The following is a 25,163-nucleotide window of genomic DNA, read 5'->3' on the forward strand; positions in this document are numbered from 1 at the left end:
GTGGACATTAAATACTCCCCTCTATATAAAAATAGCCTCAACTGTGAACAGCAAAAAACTCAGAAGGTTCACATTGCTGGGACACAGTAACTGCACAAGATACCAATGCACAAGAATCTGTTCACCTTTGATAATCTACTTTTGAAGCATGTGCCTTTTGGATGAAGTAAGGATGCAAACTGGTTGTATTTGTGGCAGCTCAAACAAGAATGGCATCGTGTACACTGCTGGTTAAAAGCAAAGTTTTGAAATGATGCTGCACCTATTTATGAAATTCAGGAGTCTGCACTGTTCTTTGCCCTCATGCATTAGTCTATTTGTCTCGAGCAGCACAGATGTTAACTGCTGGTAGCGTACTGTTTAGAAAATGCATTGTAATCTCATGCTGCATAAGTAATATGAATGATAGTTCACTGTTAGTGCAACTGTTCATGGTAACAGTCACTATACAGTACAACATACACATCACAAAAAATGTATTATGCAGTAACATGACCACAGCAGCAGCGTCCAAATACTTGGGCAAAACCGCACTGCTTGACCCACCAAACTCCATTTGCTTGGAAGAAAACTTGCACTTCAGTGACTGACAATCTACCAGGGGCATTGTAGGTATCTTAAAAAACTGTGACTATACTGTTACAAAGTGAAAACACATCCATATCACACACAGCCAGAAAATATGGAACATAAATACAACTGATTCGCAGTGAACAGTTTAAGCCTAAATCTTACAAAGAATCTTGTTATGCAATTTAAAAAATCTTACATGTAGCAGATCAATGGGTACACGCTTGATGAGGCTTGATGTGCTACATCCCTGGGCTGCTAGTACGCCAATGCATACCTTCACTCAATACTGCCCTATGGCATAATATTCACAATCAACACTCCTAAGATAAAAAATATTTTGTGGGTGTACTGTTATACTCCCCTAGCATTTTGCCAGCAGTGACAGACATCATAGCATACAAATAATTCTGGCTGAAAGGCAACAGTGTTAAACAGCAATAGGGTATGAATGCTGTTCTTTCCTGATGTTTCTGAATGAACACAAAAGATGGTATTACAGCACAAGCTGCTTAACAACCAGGTTTTGCTGTTTGCTTGTCATCATAATAAGAAATGCAGCTTTACTGAAGATGTCTTCCAAGCTGAAAAGTCTCACAAATGTCACAAATCTACTTGATATGACTGACCTGTGCATGTTATCGATGCAGAAACGTTATATACTGCGGCGACAAAAGTCATGGGATGCCGATATCTACATATACATATGGCAGTAGTATCACATACACAAGGTATAAAATGGCAGTGCACCAACACAGCTGTCATTTATACTCAGGTGATTCATGTGCAAAGGTGTCTCACAGGATTATGGGTGCACGACAGGAATTAACAATCTGAACATGGAATGACAGTTGGAGCTAGATGCATGGGACATTCCATTTCAGAAATCATTTGGGAATTCAATGCTCTGTAATCCACAGCATCAAGGGTGTGTTGAGAAAACCAAATTTCAGGCATTACCTCTCACCACAGAAAACACAGTGGCCAATGGCCTTCACTTAACGACCGATAGCAGCGTCATTTGTCTACAGTTATCAGTGCTAACAGACAGGCAACACTGACTGAAGTAACTGCAGAAATCAATGTGGAACATGTGACGAACATACCCATTAGGACAGTGCAACAAAATCTGGCATTAACAGGCTATGACAGAAGATGACTGACATGAGTGTCTCTCCTGGGCTCTTGACCACGTCAGTTGGACCCTACACAACTGGAAAACCATGTCATGGTCAGATGAGTCCCAATTTCAGTTGGCAAGAGCTGATGGTAGCGTTTGAATGTGGAGCAAACCCAAAGAAACCATGGACCCAGGTAGTCAACAAGGCACTGTGCAAGTTAGTGGTGGATCCATAATGATGTGAGCTGTGTTTACGTGGAATTGGCTGGGTTCTCTGGTCCAACTGGACTAATCATTGACAGGAAATATTTCTGTTCAGCTAGTTGGAGGCCATTTGCAACCATTCCCAGACTTCATGTTCGCAAACAATGATGGAATTTTTACAGATGACAATGAACGATGACGTCACCAGGGCACGAGTGCTCACGATTAGTTTGAAGCACATTCTGGACAATTAGAGAGAATGATATGGCCATGCAGACTGCCTGACATGGGACATAATTGAAATATCAGGTTGTGCACAAAATCCTGCACTGGCAACACTTTCACAGTTACGGATGGCTTGAGGCAGCACAGGCCAATATTTCTGGAGGAGGGGGGACTCCCAACAACTTGTCAAGTCCGGCCGTGTCGAGTTACTGCACTACGCCAGGCAAAAGGAGGTCCAACACGATATTACGAGGTATCCCACAACTTTTGTAACATCAATGTACAGTTATTAATAATGTCAACATTAATAACATCGTTAAGCCCAAGCCGTAGCTAATCGCATGTGTCACTAAAGTGGTCGGGTGCCAGTTTTCAGTTCACTGGAAAATGCATTCAGCTCACAAAGGAGAGGCTTACAAAGCACTTGTGTGACCAATCCTAAAATATTGCTCAAGTGTGTGGGACCCATATGTAAATTCGTTAATATAGACACACACACATTAAAACCCCCTACATCCCTCTTCTGTAAGAACTGCACAGACAAGATATGTCTTAACTGCAGTTCACATTAATAGTTTACCAAATACATTCTGCTTGAGACAGAATCATTTTACTAACCACATTCAAGGCATTTCAACTGCATCAGAGTTCAGATTCTACATTAAACTGTTGGCCCCACCCTCCTGTAAATTTATCGGTTGGGAGAAGATGAGGGCATTCCACTTCCGATGATAGGACTTAATTAGTGAAGTACTTTAGTGTTAAAACGAATCTTAAAATTGATGACTGCTTTTCCTTTACTTTATCATCCTTGTGATACAGACGGTTATTATGCCAAAATCTTAATTATCTGTGATACCCAACATTCACCACTGTATATAACAGTAGTCACTGAAGTATGGACAGACCTTCTGGTAATACAATATCGACAGCTCTGACCTGTCTTCAGCTCAGGCATCTTTTGTTCGACAAAGGTAAAACCAGCAGCTCTGGTTGAGCTCCCTACTGTGCTTGTCATTCAGTACTCCATAGGGAAGCATTACACCCCCTCACCCTCCTGCAGCACAGTTTGAAAGATCATCAGAATAGTGCCAGCAACATGACATTGTTTATGTAGTGTGTACTAACAGTGTTTTAATGTACCTGTGAAACTTCCTGATAGATTAAAACTGTTTTCTGCACTGAGACTCGAGCCAGGGATATTTGCTTTTGTGCAGAAGTGCTTTACGAACTGAAAAATCCCAGCACAAGTCATAATCTGACCTAACACCTTCAGAAGTAGTCTTTGTTTAAGTTGGTGTTTGCATCTACATGACTCCACTCCAGTGCACACACAACTGCTAGGCAGAGGGTTCATAGAACCACTTTCAGATTATTTCTCCACTGTTACACTCTTGAATAGCACAATGGCAAAATGAAGGCCAAAATGTTTCTGTGCAAGCTCAATTTCTCTTATTGTAGTGGGATGGTCATTTCTCCATAGGTGGCATGGAGTCAACAAAATATTTTCACATTTGAAGAAGAGAGAAGATTATTGAAATTTTATGAAAGATTTCTCCACAACGAAAAATATTCTGGTTTTAATGACTGCCACCCCAACTCGCCTTATATATATATGAGGAAAAATAGTTGAAACACACACACACACACACACACACACACACACACACACACACACACACACACACACACATACGTGTGGGTGGCAGTCATTAAAACCAGAATATATATATGTGTGTGTGTGTGTGTGTGTGTGTGTGTGTGTGTGTGTGTATGTAAAAGAAACAACTGTGGATAAAATCGCCAAAATTGTTACGAAACTTCCTGTCAGATTAAAACTGTGTGCTTGACTGAGAATCGAACTCAGGACCTCATTTCCTGTGTGAGCTGGTGGATGGGTCATGTGTTGTGCTCGGGTAGCTTAGTCAGTAGAGCACTTGCCCACAAAAGGCAAAGGTCCCAAGTTTGAGTGTCAGTCCAGTATACAGTTTTAATCTGTCATGAAGTTTCATATCAGTGCACACTCCACTGCAGAGCAAAAATTTCATTCTGTTAAAACTGTTGCACACAGTGAGGATGAAACCTACAAAGCAAACCCATGCGCACTCACTCCCATCTCACTCACATTTACTCATGCAATCACTCTATCTCACATGCCTTAAGGCAACAGAGAAAGGGTGGATGGTGCCACACCAGTGAGTAAAACACATGTAAAACAATGGAGGAGCTAAAAAAATGGGACAGGCAAATGATGTTTGGATACAGTCCTGTTTCAGCACTGCTCCTACTGGGTAAATGACTGTTTTTACCAGAAATCCTCCTGATGGCTTCTCATACTTTTGTAGAAGAAGTGGAATGGTTGATGCAGTCCCGGAACACTTGCCATGAACTTTTCTTGTTCCCATTAATTGCGTATCAAGCCTTGGTTCTTGTGACCCAAAACACTGTGAGGTTGTCTGCTGTTGGGCAGTATTTAAACCGTCAAAGAGCCACATGGCTGCGCCATACCGCTGAGCGGCATTCACCAATCCACCAAGGTACAGGCTGCCTCCTAAGATGACATGAAGACATTGGGATGGATTAGTCAGTGGCATGATAGATCACTCGCATAATGTGGTCCACTCATTCCTGGACACTGTCACAGTGTTCAAAAACAGCCAGCTGCATGAACACTGTCCAGTTAGCCCTGTTGACCATCTATTCTGTTGGATTCCATTCAGGAAATGCTCCATCCAGTAGGTGGATCCACAGCAGGAAGTGGTCACTGCAATTAAGGTCACCAGTTGCTTCCCACTGAAGAGAGTCTGAGGGTGATCCAGCAGCAGCTGAGAAATGAGTAGGACTGCCTGTATTTAGGTTGACCCCTGGGGCAAGTATAGGTCAAGCCTCATAAGACATTATGGGCATTTAAATCACCCAGTAGGAAAAATAGGTTGGACAGTTGTTTAACAAGGTATGAGAGAGCCTCAGAGTTGTTGTTGTTGTTTGTTTTGTTTTAGGGTGCAAAAACAAACAACTAATTTCATACGACCTCATTTCAAAAATGTGGAACACAAATACAAAGAGAGGGGATAAAAACAACTACATGTTAACCCCAATCAACGGAAGATAAGATAGCTAAAACCAGGGACGTGGAGAAAGGTCTATAAAATACACCATAGAGAAACGGAGGCCCAGGACTAAAGTGGCCTTTGCCATATTTCTATGACGGGCAAAAAGTAAAACACGGTTGACACCCCTCACGTCGTTCGCTAAAATGTCCGATAACTCAGACGGCAAACTCAACTGGGAACATAAACAGTTTAAAAAAAAGGATCATTCCATCAGGAACTGGCAGATAGTTAAAAGTTGGGCACAATTCACACAAAGTGATGAAAGAGCACCACTTAACAAATGGCGATGGCTAAAAAGGCAGTGTCCTATATGCAACGTAGTTAAAATGACCTTCTCATGGTGGGAGGGCCAATTGAAGGTTGTCCAAGCTGCTGGGAGAGGCTTAACAACCCAGAGCTTATTCCCAAGTGCCAAAGTGACACCACCTCCTGACAGACAGCAACACAGAGGTCATTGGACGGAATATAAGAAATAGTAACCAAGGAGAGAGCAGAGGAGCGGTGTGTGTTATAGACAAACACAGCAAACCCTCCCTTGGTCTTGTCCCCTCTCAGGTCATCCTTTGGGTGGAGGGAATAGCTCCATAGGACAGTGGAGTCAGTGGTGGCTTTAAAATGTGTTTCTTGTAAATACAAGAACAGGTGTGTGTGTGTGTGTGTGTGTGTGTGTGTGTGTGTGTGTGTGTGTGTGTGTGTGTGTGTGTCACAGGAGTTTCAGCTCTTTTACGTGTGTGCTGAACCCATTATGTTCCACTGAAATATCGGAACCATCAGTCATGAGGCTAGCGCTTTTATCTTGTCTTTTAACTAAAGAGAGGAGCTCATAACAGGTGGAGGCTCACTCTTGGGGCAAGATGATTGCCCCAGACCGAAATCAAGGTCCATTAGCTCTCCATCAGTGGTTGATGCTTGACTTTTGATTTTTTGTCCTGTGTAGACTTTGGAGCTAAAACCATGGCTGTGGTGCTGGCAGCACTGGTCAGTGTACCAGATTGGATCTTTGGATGGGCAGGAAGCTATGCAACATCAGCAACCACAGCTTTTTCTGAAGTTCTGGAGGGGAGTACAGGTGGCAAAATAACTGCTTCAGTAGAAGTTCATTGACAAATGTAGGTGTTAGTGCTGTCACAAGCAACCTCCATTTGTGCAGCACCATTGGCTTTTTGCCCTGGCTGTTTAAGAACTGTAGCACATGAGGTAGGAAATGTTGGGGGCAGCATGGCTTTACTCATCTTTTTGGCCTCACCATGTAACATGTGCTTCGCAATCTTAAGATCTTGTATCTTCCATTCTTCAAAATATAGGCTGGAATCCCTACTCCACACAGGGTGAGAAGCAATTCGCACAATTCAAAGGAGAAGAACATATGACTCTTTCATAGACAGCCTTACCACATTTGCCGCAAATGGCTTCTCCCTTACACCCAAGAGTAGTATGGCGCAATTGCTGGCATTTGAAATGGCACATTGGGTTCAGAATATACGGTCACATAGTTAGGCAAAGGAAACCTGCCTTAACATGCCCACTAAGTTTTGTGCTACTTAGTATCATGAGAAATGACTCAGACCTTTCAAGATCCCCATCTACCCTCTCCATTATTTTTTGCACATTGACTATTATTTTTGGAGCCCACTCATCTTTCAATTCCTCGCTTGGAATGTCCACCAGATCCCTGCACATCACACCACCTTTGCTGTAATTCGAAGTGGTGTTCAGTCCAGTTTTGAGGGCATATTCCCCATGGCATTCAGCTTTCTGGAGGTTCTTAACTTGTTGGGAACTAGTAGTTTCCACCAACAGTGTCCCATTATGCAATCACTTTACTGATTTTAGAGTGCCAGCAATGCCTTCTAACCCTTTTTGAATATAGAAAGGTGAAACTTTCTCGAAGCTGCCGCCTTTCCTTATCACTATTAAGAACATTTTCTGTTTACTTATATGTGTTCTGTTACTAGACCCTAAATTTAGAATCAGGACGACTTGCTTCAAGAGCCCTCTTTTGTCATTGGGTGCTAGTACCTACCAGTGGCCCACCCTTTCTACTGGGAGGAAGAAAAGAAAATTTCAAGAGTTCCATCTTGGATCCATGAGTAGCTAGACCTAGACAGAGCTGTGCATGCCTAGGTAAGCCTTATACAACTGAGGTCTGGTAGGTTACCTGAAGGTTGCGGCTAATGACTGTTCCACCTCAATAGCCATGCATCTCATCAGTGCACAACATACCTTGAGATTGATGGGGTTGTTGCAGAGGTTTTTACCATCCTTGTGACCCAGGTGGTCAAGCCAAGACCCCCATTCCCCATGACACACAACGTTCCACTGCCATGCCGCACAATGATCGTTGAAGCACACTCAGAGCTTGCGGTGACAAAAAGACTGATGGCATTTACCAGTCCCCACCTCAGGAGCCCTGGGGTCACCAAGCCAGTACACAGGAAATGAATACTGAGCCCCTGAGGGTCCAACTTCCATCTCTTATCTGTGACCCCCCCCCCCCCTCTTTTCACAATAATACAGAACATGTTGCACTTTTTTGAATTTTTTTCATGTTCTCAGTCAATTATATCTGGTAAGGATCCAATACCATGCAAGCAATGCTCCAGAAGAAGACTGACTAGGGTTGTGTTAGCAGTGTCTTTAATAGATTTGTTGCATGTTCTAAGTATTCTGCCATTGTGGTTTGCCTCATCAACACCATTTGCTGTGTGATGGTTCCAGTTTAAGTAGTTTGTAATTGTAATACCACAGTATTTAGTTGACTCAACAACTTTTGAATTTGTGTAATTTATCATATAACTGAAATTTAATGATTTTTTTATTAAACTTGTTAAGGACCTCCACACATTTTATTGTTTATGATCAACTGCCTCTTTTAGCACCACAATGATATTGCCAGGTCAAAACCACAATCAAATTGAAATCGGAATGCTGTGTCAATGAAATACAAAACTTAGAACTGAATGGATGCATGGATTGATGGGGTTAAAGGGACCAAACTATGAGGTCATTGGTACCTAAATTCTGTGTATGTCAAACTAAGACAAATGCTGCAAAACTCAGTTGTATCAAAGAATCAAGAAAACAAAGAGATGGAAGGAAGTAGAAGTGAGAGAGGGGTAAATGAGTGAAGGTGGGCGCACTGTCACATCCATAAAGTAGCTGGCAGCCCCTGAGACATGTTATGTGATGGCAGACACACCTTCTGCATCCAACTGGGTGCTTCCACACCCACCGTTACCAGAAGGAAACTAACAACATGGAGCAGCTGATAAAATTTCAGGAAAGAGGACGATGACATGACAGTAAATCAATGACAAATGTAAAATAATAAGAAGAATTAAAAAGGTGGGAAGGGCAGCACAGCCATGCCAGACTACTGAGTGAGGGCAGCCATGGGGCCCCTGGGTTGGAGCAGTTGATGGAGCACCCCTCCAATGCCTCAACTAGCCAACTAGGCTAATGAGCCCTATTTCAAGGGTAAAATGTAAAACCAGATCAGCCGCTTTTGCATTGTCCACTAGCACCAGAGGTAGCATGTCAGCATGTTAAAGGTTTTGCTGTAAGGAGCCCAAATTAGGGTAGTCCAGCAGGATGTGGGCCACTTTCAGATGAGCGCCACACCGACAGTGGTGTGCATCCTAATGTCAGATGATGTGGCTGTGAATCAGCCGAGTGAACTAGTTGTCAAACCAATTTTCTATTATTGTGTTTTATGATGTGTATTATCACATACTCCTGCCACTAGGAGTGAAATTGTCCTGCCACATTCTATTAATCTGCAGAATACCTACATTATTGTTATTGCTGAAATGTCGTAGCATCTAGTTACATATTTAATTTAGATGAAAGTGGGCCACACAGCTGGTATATATATATATTTTTTTAATGGAATTCCTCCAGCTGTACTTAAGATTTTTTATTTACTTCACTACTAGTTTTGGCGTTGTGTCAATGCCATCTTCGTGCCCGTACACTTTGCTGAAATCAGTTGTGTGTGGCTCAGTCTAGAAATCCGTGTGAGATCAACACATGTTGATCTCACTGCAGACTTCTAGACTGAGCCACACACAACTGATTTCAGCAAAGTGTACGGGCCTGAAGATGGCATTGACACAATGCCGAAACTAGTAGTGAAGTAAATAAAAAATCTGAAATACAGCTGGAGGAATTTCATTTTTAATAATTAAAAAAAGTTACATATTTTGTCAGTTCCTGTGGATGTACACTGACAAAGGTAAAACATAGCAGATTCCCATTTGTTAAAAATGGACATTATAAGCCTCTAGATGTTGCGACCAGAAAGCTGAAGTGTTCTGCCAGGTGTCAGTAATTTTTAAAAGAAGGATGGCAGTATCTGGACACAGACATATCTGCAAAAGCATGCAGCTGAATTTCAGCAATATCAAGGATTCAATGCTGATTTCATTAGTAATATTCCAGGGATTTCTCTGGGTCAATGCACACAGATGGATTAAATCCTAGCCCATAACTGGGAAGATCATGTATGCAGCCTCATAGATGAGGCACTATATTCCAAACATTCTTTTTCACTTATTTTCATTCACCATAACCAATGTTTTTCGAAAACCTGCAACTATGTCATTCATGCTTCACGTAATGAAAAAATGTGCCAGTTATGTATTTTTTCAGGTTTGGCACAACGTGTTCTGAAAATTCACTGTCCAGTTCAAATATTTACATGAGTACTGAGTGATGTTTGCATATGTGTTGAGGTAATAAGGTACTGTGCCTGTTCCAATATGCAGAACACCACACACACGCATATCATCACTTGCTCTGTTTGTTTTTTAAATTTAAATAGATTACAAAGATAGGCCAGGATAACACATGAAAACATGACACATGATTTTCGCGTGAATTTTGCACTTGACAGTCAGAATAAATTCTCAAAATGAATTGTGCTAAGTGCAAAAAAATACTTAACTGTTGCAGTGCTTCATTATTTAAGTAATGATTCCCTTTTGGTATTTTATTTAACTGCACTGGTCAGAGAGAGAGAGATGGCATTTATGGTATTTTATACATGTGTGGCCTCAACTGTTTCTCCAGACCACCAAGGTATGAGCTTCCATTGGGAAGAGCATGAAGGAAAGGGTATTGCATCTGCAGTGCAGCAGCAGCAACTTGTACCATCTCATTCATTCCTTTCTCCTGCTTGCTTTTAAACAGCACTTCATGACTGTGGGGTTGTTAGCTTATCTAAGAGACCGATCTGGTAAAAAACTGTTAGTTCTGTGGTTCAGTAGAAATAATGGAAAATAAATTTTCACTCTGCAGCAGAATGCATGCTGATTTGAAGCTTCCTGGCAGATTAAAAATGCATACTGGACTGGGACTCAAACCTCGAACTAGAAGGTAGGAGAAGAGGTATTGGAGGAAGTAATGGTGTAAGGGCAGTTGTGAGTCATGCTTGGATATTTCAGACAGTACAGCACTTGCTCATGAAAATCAGGGTCCCAGACCCGAGACCCATTCTGTCACACAATTTTGATCTGCCAGGAAGCTTCAGGGATAATACAACTGGCAAGTGACCACTATCATAAATGTTCCCATGAACATTCAACCTGGTCGTTTGGAGTGAAGCTAACATTGCATATGGTGAGGTCTACAATAGAGTAGGTACCTTAAGTAACACTAAGACATGTTTGGGTTCCTGTTGTTATTAAACAATGTTTAAATTCCAAATCTTTTCATTCTAATTAACTGTCTTCCACTGGTCTTAACGCTGCCTGTGAAGGAATTGTGTGCCAAAACTGCTTAGTAATAAAAAGGGTGGGAGTTGCACAGCAATATCAAATGGAATGAGCACATAAGGAAGGTAGTATAGGAAATGAATGGTCAGCTTCAGTTCATTGTGAGAATTTTAGGAAAGTTCATCTCATCCATAAAGGAGACCATGTATGGTGTATTAGTACATCCTACTCTCTAATAATGCTCGGGCATGTGTGATCACCAGCAAGTCAGATTAAAGGAAGACATCAAAGCAATTCAGATACATACTGCTGGATAGGTTACGGGTAGGTTCAGTCAGCATGTGAATATTATGGAGATGCATCATAAACTCGAATGGGAATCTCTGGAGAGATGATGACATCCTTTTCACAAAAAACTACTGAGAAAGTTTAGAGAACAGGCATTTGAAGCTGACGGCAGAAATATTCTACTGCCGCTAAGGTATATTTTGCGTAAGGACTACAAAGACAAGAAAACATAAATTATGGGTTGTAAGGAGACGCACAGTCAGTCATGTTTCCTTCACTCTATTTGAGAGTGGAACTGGAAAGGAAATGAGTAGTAGTGGTACAAGGGGTACCCTCCACCATGCACCATATGGTGGCTTGCCAAGTGTGTATGTAGGTGTATACAGAGGTAATTGTTCCACAACACCTGCTATCTCATGGAAAGGGAGAACCTTGGATGGAAAGCAGATGTTGCATACTGTTGTTTGGGTGGAGATTTCGGCATGGATGGTTACTGCTTCTGGTGTAGTGCTAAGTAGCACTTGCAAATTGAAAGTGTTTGATCTACCAGGGTGCATACAGCTCCCAATATCCCTCAGTATTGAATCAATTTTCACAAGATAAGTGATATTATCTAATGTAAAGGACACTGTTTTTGAATAATCTCAAATACTGTATTGTTGCTGATACAGGATTGTGCACACACTTAATTTTCATGCAGCACTGTTCTGAAATTTCAACAGACAGATTCAGCACAAAGAAATGTGCTTGAAACACAGACATTGAAAACATCTCATCACCTGTAAAGCAGGTCTTTGTCCTTCTCGGGTAAAATGTTAACACCATTCCTAATCATTCCAAGTTGGCTTGATTAGTACAAGGTGCAAAATCTCAGTGAAATGATACTTTGAATCATAATGACACTTTCATTGGGGAGGGAAGGTTGAGTTGGAGAGCTGGAGGGTGTGAGCAACTGGTATTCTTATGTCTCTGAATTTATTATATTTTATCAGCTAACATTTTATGAGGGCACGCTGAAAATTAATGCCTCCAAATTTCTTATGTGAAAACTCTTAGAGCTTTTTAAATAAAACAGACTTTATTAATATTCTACACTTTTATTTTTCATGTCTACACATTTGCAAGCCCTCTGTCACTAGAGGGCTCTGAATTATTGTGTGTAACATGGCAACATGTAACACAACTATGTTAGTGCTTGAGTAACTGCATATTGCAATCGAGTTTTGAATTCAAGGAGGTCTTCCACACATGGAGCACCCTCTCCTTTAGCATGACAATACCAGACCATCAGTGCTGTGACATTTGAAAATAATCCAGCACCTTGGATTCACTGTAATTGATCATCCTTCATGCAGTCTCAACTTGACCCCATCCAATTTTCATCTGTTTCCAGAAGTTAATGAACACCTTTCAGGACTTCACTTTGAAAGTGATTAAGTGGTGCAATCAGAGGTGAGGTTGTGGCTTGGTCAACAAAGCCAAACATTTTCCTGTTATACTATCAACAAACTAGTCTCTTTTCGGGAGAAATGTGTTCATTGTCAGGGCAACTATGCTGTGAAATAAATATGTAGCTGTGAAGAGTAAAGTTTTAGAATGTCAATAACATTTGTCTTATTTACAAAGTTTTAAGAGTTTTTACGTAAAAATTCAGAGGCATTACTTTTAGTATCAAATGACACCATCATTTGTACTTCTATTTTTATTTTTGATTACCATGACCAGTTTTGGCCACCGAGGCCACTTTCCAGTGGCAACCTGAACAATTTTTCATTAAACTTTTTCCATTGTACCATGTTTTTTCAGTATTGTTCATGTAGCCATAGAAAATCGCTCTGGTGGGGCAAACCGGTCATACTGCAACTGGTACTATCATTTGATTCCAAGCCGACACTAATCAGTTGAAATCAATTAATCACCTTTTCTTATTGTGGCTACCCCTCCAAGCTTATCCTCAATCTTTTCACAAAGAATAATGGTTTTGTTGTCATAAAGCACTCTCCATTTGCAGATACTGAATCACTTGAGGGGAAAATCTGGAGACTCCTGCCTAAATCAGAACAGCTGGCAGGTATGCATTAGGATAAAACTACTAGTTACACTGAATCACCTGAGATATAGTGGACAGGAATACCTACAGTTTAATAGAAATGTAAATATGATCAAAGAAGCCCACTGTACTCAAATGTACTCAATGGGCAGTTTATTTGACACAACAGAACACAGATGGCCAAGAACCAAACAAAAAATCTTATTAGGATGAGTAAAATACAAACAAAACAAGTAGAATCAGCAACAGCATCAGATTTTGGTTTATGCAGACAAAAATATGCACAGAAGGCAAACAAAACTGACTTAACTTTTACTACCTGTATACCTCCTGTACAAATGTTCCTGGCAGGAACAGTTAATTAAATCATGCAAAAAAATTTCAGCTGACTACTGTTTATCACTACATCCATCAGTCAAATTTTTCCCTAAATATGTCAGAAGTAATACATGAACACAACCATCAAAATGGTTAGAAATATTAGGATGAACTCATGGGGTTACTGCTTCAATATAGCTGACCATAACTGAGAAACAATCAGAAAGTGATAGAAAAATATCACAAAAGCTACTATCACATGCAAAGAAAAACACAGTTTTTCAGCAGCAGATTCATCAGGCTCAAGATCACAGCTGACCTTTCATATCACATCACAGATTGGTGTCAGTAGGACAAACTGTATTGAAAAGTACCCGACATGCCATGTTAGAGGTACTGTATTAAACAAACTTCATTCAAGACAAAATAACAAACAACAAAGGCTTGTAGTATAATACCATAAACTCCCAATATGGTTCTGCCCCACTGTCTACATCAACTATGTAAACATCTGGTACTTGGGCCATTGCAGACTGCACTAAACAGTTTGTCTTGAGACAGAGTTCTGAAATTGCTGTCAGTCGTATACACCTACACATACATACAAAAAATGTTACAACTGTGGCTTTAAGCACAGAATTATAACTTAACAACATAAAAATAAAACTTTACTCAATGAAATGAGTAATTTCTGAAAGACTGCTGATACTGTACTAAAATAATACCTGGAATGAGCAAGATATTTGGTCAACAATAACAGTAAACTTCCACAGCCTGCCACTGTCATCATCATTGTATTATTATTATTATTATTATTATTATTATTATTAAAGAACTTGACAACACACAACAAGGGGATTTGCCTTTAATATTACATAAATACTATTATTTGTGTCTCACTCTTATGGTAACTTATTTCTGTGGACTGCAACGGCTATTTCTGCTTGCATACTTCAAATTGGAATAAGCAATAAGAATGTGTGTATCAGCTTCTTTCTTTCCCTTCTAGAAGCATGGTGGTACCCTGTCTGGATACCTTATAATCCCAGCCCCTCTGAGTCTACCACCAACATTTTATGGTTACTACTTGCTGACACAGCCACAGTCACAGAAAATACGTCACCATTTTGCTCCCCAAATGAGAAGATTAACTCTAAAAAGCTCTCAACGATGGATGATGCCACTCGACTAACTGGTCCTTGCCTGATCTTTGGGGTGAAGCAAGGCATCCTTGCCTGATCTTTGGGGTGAAGTAAGGCATCCATGCCTCAGGAACTTGGTTGGTTGGTTGGTTGACTAAACAGGAAGGTCATCAGTTTGTTTCTCTTGACACACTAAGAAAAAAAAATTGCACCAAGAAGGAATTGTCTGAATGGGACGGAAATCTGTAGATGTGACATACACATACAATAGATTACAATTTCAAGAGAGCTGTATTATTTATTAGAAAGAAAGTGCTTCACAAATTGAGCATGTCAGTAACACGCTGGTCCAACTCTGGCCCTTACGCTAGAAGATATTTGGCTTGGCATTGATTGACAGGAGTTGTTGCATGTCCTCCTCAGCGATATTGTGCCAGACTCTGTCCAATTGGTGCATTACATCATCAAAATCCAAGTCTGGTTGTAGGATGCTGCCCATAATGCTCCAAACTTTCTGATTTGGGGAGAAATCTGGCAGGCATGGAGATAAGAAATAGAAGCTCTGGCCAGATGTATGTGGCCATTACCTTTCTGAAATGTAAACCCACAATGGCCCGACATGAAGGGCAACATAATGGGGTGCAGAGTATCATTGAAGTACTGCTGTGCTGTAAGGGAGCCACGGAATACAACCAAAGGGGTCCTGCTATGAAATGAAATGATATTCCAGACACTCACTCTCAGTTATCGGGCCATATGGTGGGCGACAGTCATGTTGGTGCTACACTGCCATCCAGGGTGTCTCCAGAGACATCTTCAGCTTGGAATCTCACTGCCTGGAGAAGAACTCTCTTCAGTGATGAGTCCCACTACGAACTGAGCCCCGATGACCAGCGAAGATGTGTCTGGAGATGCCCTGGACAGTAGTGGGATAGCAACCTGACTGTTGCTCACCATACAGCCAGACAACCAGGAGTGATGGTCTGTGGTACCATTTCATTCTGTAGCAGGACCCCTTTGGTTGCCATTTGCAGCACCCTTGAAGTACAGCAGTACACCACATTTTGTTGGCCTTCATGGCAAGTCATCCTGGGCTTACACTCCAGCAAGATAATGCCCGCCTGCACATGGCAAGAGTTTCTACTGCTTGTCTCTCCCCACTTCAGAACATTTGGAGCATTATGGGCAGGACCATCGAACCAGATCAGGATGATGATGATCTAATGCACCATTTGAACAGAATTTGGCATGATATCCCTCAGGACATCCAACAACTGTCACTCAATGAAAAGCTAAACAACTTCTTACATAAGGACCAGAGGTGGACCAACATGTTATTGACTTCTCTTTCCCTTGAATAAATCATCCAATTTTTCTGAAATGTTAATCATTTGTTTGTCCATATATTTACATCACATCTATTGAGTTCTGTCCCATTCAGAAAACTGCTTCACGGTATGTCATTTTCATTGTCTTAGTGTGTATTTCACCTAGAGTTAATGATGCCCACCAGAAATTTCATCAAATTATTGAAGTATGTAGGAGTGGTATCTAGGCATTGAAAGCAATATTTATGCAAGAGCTGCGAAATACTTTAAAGAGAAGTAAATTTACATGGATCAGACCAGTATGGAAATCAGAGAGTAGGCCTCATGTGTGGCAAGAGGAACCCCATCAACACTTGATCCTCTCACTTACCTGATTAAAGGCAAAGACTGTTACACAGTAAATAACTTCTAGCTGGGAGGTTTGTAACATTAAAACTAGAATGATAGAAAAGCAACGGCTATCAATTGGACTGATGATAACAAATGAAGTGAGAGAAATAACAATGTCAGTAGGTGGATGGGGCACATGAGTGTCCTCTGGGGCTTTGCATGCAATGGGGGCTGCTCCTAAAACAGCAGTCCCACCTCTTACCCGTTATAGTCAGTGTTCAAGAGGGGAACAGTACACACTATTTATTGTAGTGCTACAATTAAAACAGAAAATGGGATCAGGTACAAAAAAGGGGGTAACTGCATCTGAAAGCTATTTGAATAGGAGTGCTTGCCGCCCAGCTGGCAAAGGAGGTAGGGTCAGGGGTCCCCAGACCTAGCATGCAGTGTGAGATGCAGCGACCTCAACTGCTCCTCCTTTGTCATGAAAACAGTTTGAAACATTACGTCTGAGAATAAAAACCACTTTCAGGAAGAAAACTGAGAACCAGTTCAGCTGTCCACGAGTCATCCAGCACTATTAGAGGTAAAGAATCTGGAAGAACATGTTTAGTATGGAGAACCGCAAGGAGTGTGCATTCCAGCAGTATCTGAGCTACTGTCTATGAGGTTCCACAATCACAATATGGAAACAGTTCACTTTATTTGTGCACAACATCTTGTGAATAACAGATGTGCACGAACAGATCGATTCCATCTTCCAAGACTTCTGAAACACGTTCAACACTGTATCACATTGTCGATTATTAACCAAAATATCATCAAATTGATTAATTTCACAAATATGTAATGGCTTGAGGAGTATTTGTGTACAAGAACTCAGTTCCTTATAAGGGACTGCAAATGTTCCACAAAAATGAGGGAATCATAGGAGGACATTTAATGTTTTCAATGTGCAAAAACTGTTTATCCAATAGGATCTGCAGCACTATAAGACTGTTTGCTGATGATGCTGTTATCTATAGGAAAGTATCATCATTGAATTTGGTAAAAAAAAATCCACTTAGCGTAATGGCAGCTCTCTGCAAATATGGATAAAGTAACACCATGCCTGTAACTCGGACAAAGAACTGTACAGTATCAAATTAGATGTGAATATCCTGAGCAAATTACATAGTGTAAGTACTTTGGGATAATACTAAGATGCAATATTAAATGGGGCAATCATGTAATTACAGTATCAGGGAGGTTGAATGGAAGAATTAGATTTGTTGGAGGGGTTCTGGGAAAGTAGAGTGCATCGGCAAAGAAAATCACATTAACAACATTAGTATGGCCAATTCTAGTGAGTTGTTGCACTGTGTGGAGTGTTTATCAAGCAGGATGATGACAGACATCGAACAAAATCACAGACGTGCTTCAAGGGTTGTAACAGGTTGGTATAGCCCATTTGAAGGTGTAAAAGAAATGCTTGGTGCATTCTTGAATGAAAGATGAAACTGTGTTGAATAAATTTAGAGAAACTTTATTTAAAGAAAAATGTGTAAATATTATGCTCCCACCAATGTGTACCTTACATATGGTTATCTAGAATGAGATATGAGAGATTAGGATGCATGCGGATGTAAAGAGTTGTTTTTTCCCCTCCTCACTCGATATGTGAATGGAATAGGACAGAAAAATCAATAACATCAGCATTTAAAATCTGCAAATGATCTTTGAAGAATTTTGGAAAAAGAGAGAGCCCAGAGGAATGGAAAGTAACCCTAGTACAAACACTGCAAAAAGAAGGTAAGATTAAGATGCTGACAATTATAGAGGCACATCTCTTCTAACAATTGCTTATAAAATATTATCTAATATACTACTGGACAGAGAACTATTCTTCTCAATGGACAGTTGGGCGAATAATGACATCGGTTTGGAAATTTTCTGAACATATTTTCAACCTGAAGTCTTTAACTTGTCACAGATCCATCAACTCAAAAGACATAGTCGTAATATTTACTGGTCTCAAAAATGCCTTTTGACTCTGTCAATACAGAAACCCTTGATAAAGTAATCTGTAAATTAGTGTTAATCTAAATTGCCAAACCTAATCTGTGAAACCTTTAAAGAGAGAAACTCTAAAGTAAAACTTATGGATCTGGTACCCTGACACTTATAAAGTAATACATGTGTTAGACGAGGTGATGACTTATCTCCATTCCTCCTCAACCAAATCTTGGAAAAATATAAAGCTCTGGAATGAAAAACTTTAAAACACAAAATACTACCACTCATGCTGGGAATAAAGACGTCACATTACAATGGCCTGGCATTTGCCAATGATTTTCCTGTACCTTCTCAAAGACCATCAAATACAGCAACACAAGCCAGTTTCCTCCAAAAGACAGCAAACTTGACAGGCTTAAAGGAATCTACACAGAAAAATCAAAATTTATGGCAAGAGGACTGAGTGAAAACTTTTAAGAACAGATTTTGATCCAATAGAAAAGGTACAGGAATTCAGATATGTGGGGGGGGGGGGGGGGGGGTAACAGTCCAAAACAAGTAACAGAAAGATCTGCTGTACAGGAAATGATACATAAGATGAGAAGATCTTACGGTATACTTAAAACCGAAAACTCTTGAAAGAAAGCACTATATATAGTAGTGAAACCAGGAGGTCTATATGCCAGTACTTATTTAGTTCTGAATTATGAATTTTAAGAATATAAATGAAGCTATTAGGTACTATAAGAACTTTAGAATTTTGGAAACTAAGAACACTAAATTTATCAGAACATAGGAAACATATAACATCAGAAACAATGAGAAACATGACATTGCTACTTTTTGGACATATCTGCAGAACAGCTGGCACTAGAGGAACCAACCGGATCTTAAAATATCATTGGTGAAAAAAGGTCAACAACCACCTAGAGTCAAGAGATCAAGAAAGTCTTGGAAAGAAACGTGTGAGATTAGAAGAAGTAATAGAACACAGTACAGCGAGTGTTCATCAGAGAGAAGGGTATCCTCAAGTGTGCCCTGGGGAAGCATGGTAGGATCTCTCGTTTTCGATATACATAAACAATCTGATTGCTAGAATGAGCAGCAATCTGCAACTGTTTGCCGCTGATGCTGTAGGGTACAATAATTGTCATCATCAAGTGACTGTAGGAGGATACAAAATGACTTACACAATATTTCTAGTTGGTGTGATGTTGGCTCACTCTAAATGTTGAAAAACTTAAGCTAATGCAGATGAGTAGGAAAAACAATCTTGTAATATTCGAATACAGTATTAGTGGTGTGTTACTTGACATAGTCATGGTGATTAAATATCGAGTATAATGTTGTAAAGTGATATGAAATAGAATGGACAAATAAAGTTCACTGCAGTGGAGACAAATGGTCAACTTCAGTTATAAGGATGATTATTGGAAAGTGTACCCCATCCTTAAATGACTGTTACAACGCATTCTTGAGTATCGCTCCAATGTTAGGGATATCCACCAGGTTGGATTAAAGGAAGACATCATAGTAGTTCAGAGGTGCCTTGTTATATTCTCTACTGGAACACATGATCAATACATGCTCATTATGGAAATGCTCTGTGAACTCAAATGAAAATCAATGGTGGAAAGATGATGATCTTTTTGTGAAACATTACTAAATAAGTTTAGAGAACCTCCATTTGCCACTGACTGCCGAACGATTCTACTGCCACCAGTGTACAATGAGAGACAAAAAGATTGGCCTGCCTGAATAATTTAGAGTCCAAGAACAGAACTTAGGATGCTAGAATTGTGGACAGTGACACTTCTGAAACTGCGAATGCACTGTGGAGCTTCACCAAATAGAAGCACTATAATAGTTTTGTTACAGTATATGTCAAGATTCATTGCAGTTTAACTCATTGTATCATTTCTTTTGTAAATCATTATTTGAGCACATAGAAACAGTTGAAATACAAGTACTCCACATCGGTAGAATAACTAAAGCATTTCCCTTCTGTTTCACTGGCTGAGTGGCTAGGCTGACAGTTTACGAAAATAGAGGACGAGCATTCAAATTTAACTAGAGTCAATTGTCTTTTTTTATTTAGACCTATGCAGGTAATATTTTAAACCTTAATTTGCTGTAAATTGTGCAGTTGTAAGCTTTTCTAGGTTCCACATTCTTTCAAAAGATTCCATTTTATAACAGTCCGATCTTTAAACAAACAAACAAATGATCATAATAAAAATATTGAAAATGGATGTATTTATTTGTAATTGTTTCAACCACCACATGATATCTCTACAGTTTTTGGCTAAGAGAAACGTATCAGCTGACTGGCATATTTTTCTAAGTTCTTAAGTGCACTTTACACGAGTGAGTGGATGTGCCTTCCAGTCTCTGTTGTTTCAGTTTAATATCCGTGCTTCAACTACAATAGGCCTATTCAACATTACGCTAAAAAGAAAAGAGATCGGTTGCACCTTGATAGTGTTTTAGCTTACTGTACTGGTAGCTGTAATATTTATCGGATCAAATCCCACTGCAGCATTTTCTTTTTTTTTTCTTTTTTTTTTTTTTTAAAAAAAAATCACATCCCATAATGTTTCGTGCTTTATTGCTTTCTGTTATTAAATTACATTTTCTTTTTTCACTTTTTTCAATATTCTCTTCAGTAAATAACTAATTATGGTTTGTAAATTTGGTGTCTAAAAATAATCTTCCTTGGAAAGTAATATTCATCTGAACTCCCATAAAAATAAAAATAATATTCCTTGGAGGGTGATATTCATCCGACTTCCCATAAAAATACAAATAATATAGTAGCAAATAGATTCGTATTTTGAAATTAATATTGTTGGCCTAATAACTATGTAGTCCTTTTACAGAAAAAAGGAATAAAATAAAATGAAGAGTAGGCTATGTATGGCTTCAGCATTTTGTCCACATGCCATTGACATCAAGAACAGCTTGGATGCTTCAAGGCATAGAATTGACAAGACTATGGAGAAAGTCCTCATCCATGGCAATTGTCTCCCATGAAGAATGAAACAAATCCCATAGCGCATTCACAGTTCCTGGAGGAAGGTCTGGCCAATTGTCCCACAAAGTCGTTTTCCAAGTTGAGTCCATACTTGCTCTCTGGGATTGAGATCCGGGGGCTTTGGGGGCCACAGTAGGCACTTAATAATATTCTGCCTCCTTTGAAACCAGTTCTCGATCGAGAAGCTAGTGTGTTATGGATGATTATCCTGTTGGTAATTGAGATGTCCTTAAAGGGTACTAAAGTCAAGCTCCAGAGATGATTAAATTTTCAAGGAAATGTTCATAGCATGCTGAAATGAACTTGCCTTGGATACGTTCCAAAGTTCCTGCACCCATGTAAGACATCCAGCTCCAACATTTCACACTTATGCGTCTACCTCTAGCACATCTGGCCATGAAGTGCACATCATATCATTCCCCATCTGAACAGTAAACCAGAGCTTGGCCTCTGCTCACGGACTCAACTGTGCACTCGTCAGAGAAAATGACTTTCCTCCAATCGACATTTTGCCAGGAACTCACAATTATTGATCCTACCCACAGCTTGTTCTTCAGAAAACGGTTCTTTGATATGAGCATGATGGGACCTGATTCCCTGGTCCTTTAAATCTTCTGAGAGTAGTTCTCAATGTACAAAAGAGTATTGTGGGCTGCCCTGACCAATTCCTCTCATCTCCATGTACAGACTAGCGGCCTTCCAGGTATTGGACATGTCACTATCTTACCATTATCTCTAAATATAACAATGTCCTACCTCAGATACACTAACACCATTTTCAAAGGGAGCAATTATCCTCTCACAAACTTTCACATCAGCCACTTTGAAGCACACCTACAACGTACGCCAATCAGCTGATACATTTCTCTTAGCTAAAAACTATAAACACACCAGATGGTTGTTGCTGTAATTACAAATAAATACATCCATTTTCAATATTTTTACTATGACTATTTGTTTAAGGATTAGACTAAAATAGAATCTTCTTAAAGAATGTGGAACTTAGAAAAGCCTACAACTGCACAATTTGTAGCGAATTAAGGTTTAAAATATTGCCTGCATAGGTCTAAATAAAAAAAAAAAAGACAATTGACTCCAGTCAGATTCAAATGCTCATCCTTTACGTTTGCAAACCGTCAGCCTATACACTCAGCCATTGAAACACATGTGCAACACTCGTCATCGTAGTAATTCTACTGATGTGGAGTTCTTATATTTCACCATTTCTACGTGCTCGAATAATCATTTTCAAAAGAAATGAGATGATGAGTTAAATTGCAATGAATCTCAACACATACTGTATTCTAATTGTTATATTGCTTCTATTTGATGGTGTAAACAACAAGCTGAAGCTCCACAGACTGCTAGAGCTGTGAACCCTGGCACTACTGAACTTGGGCATGTGCAGCACTCAGTTCTTAGACTCTAAATCATTTGTGCTGGGCAATCTTTTTGCCTCTCATTACACATCTCACACAAGGACACCAGAGGCAAGGTAAGAGAAATCAGGGCTCATACAAAAGATTATAAACAGTCATTTTTAATGGTTATACACCATTTAAAATTACTTTGTAATTGATAGATTACACTGCAGTGGAGGGGGGAGGGGGGGGGGGGAGGGTGGCAGTCTTGCAGGTCTGCACCCAACCATACTTCACAAGGCGCTGCATGTACTGGGTGGTTATAATTAAAGTGCAGCTACTCACAGAGGTCCAGTGTGGGCTGTAATTATCATATGGCAGCAAAACTTGGCAGATATGCTAATGTATTAGCATTGAACCAATTTACACTGGAAAAAAATTAGTTCCAATTTTGGCACCCAGGTACAAATATGGCACTGTACACTGTTTGTATTAGTGTGTGACATCCACGGCATCACTCAAAAAGCTTTAACATGAGTGAGCCGTATGGCTATCGAGAAGAGAGACCAAGCACTGTTAGTGAAACTGTTTCATGTGAACAGCAGCAATTATAACGAGAGTTGCCAAGTGAAAGGTCTGAGGAGAAGCCTGAGGTCATTAAATGGTTTAAATAAGATGATAATGAAATTCGAAAATACAGGCGAGCTTGGTGTAGCTCCTGGGAGAGGAAGGCGTCCTATCCCAGTGGAAGTTACTGAATACATTGCTGACCATGCAGCACATGCCCCGGGTACTGTTAGTGCTTGTGCAGTGCCATGGGATTGTCCATACCACGGTCAACACTATGGAAAGCTTTGTGGTCTATATTAAACTGGTACCCATGAAAGATCCAGACTGTGTAGCAAGTGAAACCTCATGATCCACAGCAGTGTTCTGAATTTGCTCTGAATTGGCTGAGTGGATAGTTTCTGGCACAGACTGAAGTTAATGCCATATAGCTAGGCAATACTCTATGGAGTGAAATGGTACTGACGTGCACAAAACGAGCGAGACCTCTCGCCTTTTCGTTATGCTGATCCGCACAGCTTTAGAGTCTGCTACACAGCATAACAGGCAAGGCGACGAAGTGATATCAACATACTATGCACAGGCGTGAAATTGAAAAACTATACGAACTTTGTCAGATTGTTTTCAATCACGTGTAAGACTATATTAATGTTGATTACTGTGTTAAACACAACACTTAAATATACGATATAAATGAAAGAACAAACGCTAAGTAGTATGGACTGTACTAATAAAAATAAATTTCAGCTTATCGAGATAACATAACTGTTTTAGTAAGACAAAGTACCCGAGATCGTAACGAATTAGCAAAATATTACGCGCATTCTGCCGCGAAACGGTATGTGTCAACGTTCAGACCAGTCATACTGCATTGCCGTTGCTGACCTACCATGAATGTGTGCAAATTTAGCAATGCGTGAAGATTCATACCGAAATTCAGTTAAAAATCATTCAGTGCCACGCTTAAGACAATTCCATTATTGACAGAAGCGTAAAAAGTAGGCAGTAATAAATATGAAATTCTACAAGAGTTTCATACTGACATCCACAGGGCGCCGGTAAAGAATAAAGGTAGCAATAAAACGTTTTGGGGGCGCGAGAATTTCTTAAAATTGCTTTACTGATAGTCTATCTGCCTACATCGAGATTAGAACCGAAAACAAACCTGACCTCGCTTGCAGTACCAAACACCTTTCAATATGCTAGCTGACAACCCAGGCAAACAGCCCTCTGTTATGGTCCCAGACATGAATAAGCCGGCAATTTCGCAATGAAAATGGCAAAATGATCTGCGGTTTCTGTTACACAGAGCTTTCTGGACTCAAAAATATGAATTTTCTATCTTTATGTCACCGTTTATGTGACAGTCATTCGGGATGTTTATCGAAATAACAAAATAATGTTATTAGCCAGTAAATTTAGTAAGATAATACTGCACCACCCCAGGAACTAAACGGCGACATAGCTACCAAACGTATTCTACAATGTTTCGAATTCTCCATTAGACTCGCCACAGCCAGAAAACGTTCATTGGCCGAACTGTTTCTTAAGCTAGCTAGCAATGGGAATGCTCGCACTTCTAAAACGCGGTGGCATTAATACTGGGATCTGAATTACCACATGTATAGGCAAATGGATTTTATTTGCATTCCTGTAAACGTGATTTGGATCGAAAGCGTAGCTATGATTAATATGCTGATGTATCGACTGCAACTAGAACATTTCGAATAAAGAGTAGGGGGAATTATTTGTGCGGCCCTCATCTTGAGTAACTGTCGTAGCTATTTTCGTTGTTAGGACTTCG

General features: G+C 40.0%; 1 protein-coding gene across 7 annotated transcripts in view; it reads right to left on the reverse strand.

Moving 5' to 3' along the window:
- Positions 1-25,163, reverse strand: part of LOC126470878 (inositol hexakisphosphate and diphosphoinositol-pentakisphosphate kinase) — a 591,274-nt gene that overhangs the window by 421,263 nt on the left and 144,848 nt on the right. The window contains exon 2 of one of the 7 annotated variants that reach the window (XM_050098896.1): positions 14,061-14,193. The exons of the other annotated variants lie outside the window; for them this stretch is intronic. Within the exon in view, the coding sequence (XP_049954853.1) occupies positions 14,061-14,129 (69 nt within the window). The 5' untranslated portion in view covers positions 14,130-14,193. The remainder of the gene's footprint in view (positions 1-14,060; positions 14,194-25,163) is intronic. 7 annotated transcript variants of the gene reach the window in all.

Source organism: Schistocerca serialis, chromosome 3 (assembly GCF_023864345.2).
Source record: "Schistocerca serialis cubense isolate TAMUIC-IGC-003099 chromosome 3, iqSchSeri2.2, whole genome shotgun sequence".
In the NCBI taxonomy this organism is placed as follows: domain Eukaryota; kingdom Metazoa; phylum Arthropoda; class Insecta; order Orthoptera; family Acrididae; genus Schistocerca; species Schistocerca serialis.